General features: G+C 32.8%; 1 protein-coding gene across 1 annotated transcript; it reads left to right on the top strand.

The window, feature by feature from the left end:
• LOC103438502 (polygalacturonase-like) lies at nt 1-4,206 on the top strand. Its single transcript, XM_008377040.4, has 9 exons — nt 1-320; nt 529-660; nt 1,116-1,280; nt 1,808-1,828; nt 2,003-2,210; nt 2,886-2,967; nt 3,062-3,170; nt 3,345-3,461; nt 3,705-4,206. The coding sequence occupies exons 1-9, from the start codon at nt 75-77 to the stop codon at nt 3,930-3,932; spliced, it is 1,308 nt and encodes a 435-aa protein (XP_008375262.2). The 5' UTR covers nt 1-74; the 3' UTR covers nt 3,933-4,206.
• Nucleotides 4,207-4,427: the final 221 nt, after the last annotated feature.

The raw sequence follows: 4,427 nt of genomic DNA on the forward strand, positions 1-4,427 counted from the left end.
GCATTAGGCCTTCATGATCACATCCCACACATATATCATCCAAACGTCTGTCTTGAACGTCTGGAACTGTGGACATGCAATTGTGTCTGTGTCAAAAAGTGAAAGTTACAATGTTTTCACAAAGCCAGTTTCTCTCAGTACTTCTCATAATATTAGCTTCGTTTCCCTTCTCTTTTAGTAGCGACCTAGGGAACCCACTAGTTGTACTTGATCTTCATCGTCACCATCGAACAAGAAGGCTTCAATCAACTTCAGCAAATAATTTTACAGTAAATGTGGATCGTTTTGGAGCAAAAGGAGATGGAGGGGATGATACCCAGGTAACGCAGTTGTACGAGGAAAGCCGTAGCCGTAATACGCCTCGAGCTCTTCTCAAGAAAATTATTTCTCTATTTTCTTCTTTTAATGACGGATCACACTGTTGATGATCTCTCTAATAAGTAACATGTATGAGATTTTAATCATGAGTAGAAGAGGGTTGTTAACTGGTTGTGGTTTGATAATTATAATTGTACGTGTTTTATACAGGCATTTATGAAGGCTTGGGAGAAGGCTTGTTCTTCTGAAAGAGGTGTTGAGCTTGTGGTTCCTAAGGATAGGGTCTATCATCTGAAGCCAATGAATTTCTCCGGCCCTTGCAAATCTCATGTCACGCTCAAGGTGAGTCACATACACCATATTAAACTCGCACATATATAACATGCAAACTATATATCCATCTACAATCGACCTAATATATATGTTTGGGGCGCAGCTAGAATCATATATTTGGATGGTGGTAGTGAATATAAAATAATAGCATAAAGAATATATACGTTTCGTGGGCCAAATCTTAGAGAGAGAAAAGAGAGATGGACGACAAGAGAGAGGAAGAAGGGTTAGAGGATTTACATGTGTTATTCTTATGTCTTGTGCCTTTATTAGTTATTTGCTTCCCAAGTAATATAATTTCAAATATAAAAAATTGTGGTACAACCTGAATCTCAAACCTAGTGAAGCAAAATTTGTATCGAAATTTTGGTACATACATACGTAACATTGCTTGTGTAGTTTACTATTTAGATTTTACAGAAAAAAACCTAATCTGCTCTTATTAATTGGATTCATTTTACTAGATCTATGGAACCATCAAAGCCTCTACCAAACGATCAGATTACACGGATAGACGGCATTGGATTTTGTTTACAAATTTGAATAACTTTACAGTTGAAGGTGGTGGCACCATCAATGGCAATGGAAGGAAATGGTGGCAAAACTCATGCAAAGTTAATGAATCCCTTGTAAGTTATACCATAAACTAATTCAATTACTTGTTGTGCATGACTTAGAAACCCTTTTGGTAACTATTTGCTCTTATTCAATTGTTGTTCATAATCATTTTAGTTTTTATATTTTAAAAAATTGAAAATTTATTATTTGGGAACGATTTTTTATTTTAAAATTAAAAAAATTGAAAATTGAAAACAAAAATCAAGCTAAATTTTAAAACCTAAAAATAAATTCAACCATCTTTAAAAGTCCTTATTATAAAATCACGAGGCATAAATATCTTTTTTGCGACAAATAATAAAATATAAGATATTTTAGTTATTGAACTATTTGTAATTGGTAATAGTATTACGAACCGCCTATTTGTTTGTTAATGCTGATTCCAAATGACATTTGTGTTAGTTAATTTTTTTAATAAACTTGTCAAAAATCATTTTTTTAACGAATTTTTTTAAATTTAAACTTTGAATACCCATTTCTATATGCAAAGACTAACAATATTTTATTTTCTTTTGTGGAACCTTCCATTATCTTACAGCCTTGCACGCTCGCACCAAATGTAAGTTTTTGGGACCTATTTATTTCCAAGTACTAATGATTATATTTAACAAAGATTATATTTCAAGAAGAGAAACACTCTTAGGGTGTTGAATTTTCGTTTCCATTAATTAAATACTGAAATCTATTTCGCTGTCTTCTTTTTCTTTTCCTTTCTTGTTCTTGTTCATGAAAGGCCGTGACTTTCTTCGGTTGCAACACTTTGGAAGTAGACAATGTGAGGTTCCGAAATGCCCAGCAAATGCATCTATCTTTTGAGTCGTGTGTGAATGTAAAAGCTTCGAATCTCATAGTGACCGCACCAGGCGATAGCCCAAACACAGATGGAATCCACGTCACAGCAACACAAAATATTCGGATAAGCAACTGTCTCATTAGAACAGGTATATATAAACTCTTATTTTATTAGACTGTCAATTTACACTATAACTAGTAAAGTGACCTCTTATTTGAATGTATATTTGAATTAGTATTCTAATCTAAGCATGGACGGAGGCAACATAGGCTCATTGGGAATAGCAGTCCCCAGTCAACTCTTTTTACCATAAAAAAATACTCTAAATAAAAGTATAAATTATCTGTATACTCATAAATAAAGTCTCATTTAAAACACTCAATTTAAAATACCCTCTCACGTTTTATAGTTTTCTTACTTTCACCATTTCGAGCCATGTAATTTTTCCATTAACTAATGGTTTACAATTTTACTGTTCTAAACACTAGTTACCCAAAATTATGTTGCTAGACAATAAGTTGATAGTATGGTATCAAATTATTAATTTAATTTCATCATTCAAAATTGGCCTCACTAAAAAGTAATTCTTGCTCCGTTCATGCTGTCAATTTACACTATAAATGGTAAAGTAACCTCTCCTTTGAATATGTCTTCGAATTCGGTAGTCTAAATTAATTCCCACAAAAAAAATTAGTTAAGGATGTTCTAATAACATAATATCTCAAACTGTTATAAAGCACCAATTGTGGATTTTGAAAGAAATATTAATCCACCCAAACTAATATTACTTATGTTTTTCTTTTATGTTATTAATCAATTGAAGGTGATGACTGTATTTCGATAGTAAGTGGGTCAAAAAATGTTCGAGCTGAGGATATAACCTGCGGACCAGGTCATGGAATTAGGTAATATTCCATCAGATACATTAAACATGATATTAATTTTTCGATTATATGCACAAATTAATTTCATACTTATTCTGGTGATGTCATATTGCAGCATTGGAAGCTTAGGAGCTGGAAATTCACAAGCAGAGGTTTCAGATGTGGTGGTTTCTAGAGCCAAGATTACTGGCACCACTAACGGATTAAGAATAAAGACTTGGCAGGTAAGACTTCATTTTCATTTCAACTATATATGTGTAAGACTGGGAATGCATACACACATTACACATACAATGCAGTCAATTAACTTTTTGACACAGAAAAGGGTTTTCGTTTTATTTCATGTACATGTGTATAAATCAAATGACACATATTGGTCAATTTTGTTTGATAAATAGGGCGGGTCTGGGAATGCAACAAACATCAGATACAAAAATGTTATGATGGCCAATGTGAGCAATCCAATTATCATAGACCAACACTATTGCGATCAGGATTCACCGTGCCAAGAACAGGTAATGCACTGTCTACATTTACATTTTATCCACAACATTCGATTAAACTATCTAACAGTGAAAACATAATTTATGAGTTATTATACGCCGGAAAAGTTTAGGTTAAAAGATCATCATTCACTCAAGATATGCATAAATATTATGACGACATGCATTTTGAGAAATGTAAAATGAATTTTTTTTCTAAGTACTAATAACAAAGCCTGTAGTAGTACACATTATAATAGCGATCATTTTATGCAGGATTCAGCTGTGAAAATAAGCAATGTGGTATATGAGAATGTGAAAGGCACAAGTGCTTCAAAAGTGGCAGTGAAATTTGACTGCAGCAAGCGTTTCGGATGTCAAGAAATTTTGTTAAAAGACGTAAACCTAAGACCTCTAGCCAATGGAATTGCCCAAGCTTCGTGTGAGCATGTCGATTTAAGCCATAGCGGAACAGTTTCTCCAAAATGCTCTTCGTTAATTTAATGAGTAAATTATAAAATTGGTTCATGAACTTTCACCATATATAGTGACTTCGTCCTTAAGAATGTGAAAAATTGGTCCTTCCATCCAACATATGGTGAAAATTCAGGGATTAATTTGATAATTTACACTTAGTTTAATTGATGTTGTGGGGAGGTAGGGATTTGCATGTGTCTTTATTTGCACAGTTATTATAGTATGGCCAGAATTGAAACAAAATTATTGTAGGCTTACTTGTAAATAGTAATGAAAAATAAAGTTATCCCATTCAAGGTGAGGATCCCAACGTTTTCTCGTTATCTAATTACAACAACGAAAAATAGAATAATACAGTGTTGCTAAAGAATAATGAAACTTTCACCGTAATAATCGAATGACAAAGTAATTTTTTATTTAGACAAAATTTTGAAAGATGATGTATGAATAAATATTAAAAAACTAAACGGTTTTTGATGTTGAAGAAATGTTGTGGAGTGGGTCTAAACATGTGGTCAGTGC

The sequence above is a fragment of the Malus domestica genome, chromosome 07 (genome assembly GCF_042453785.1).
Source record: "Malus domestica chromosome 07, GDT2T_hap1".
NCBI classification, from domain to species: domain Eukaryota; kingdom Viridiplantae; phylum Streptophyta; class Magnoliopsida; order Rosales; family Rosaceae; genus Malus; species Malus domestica.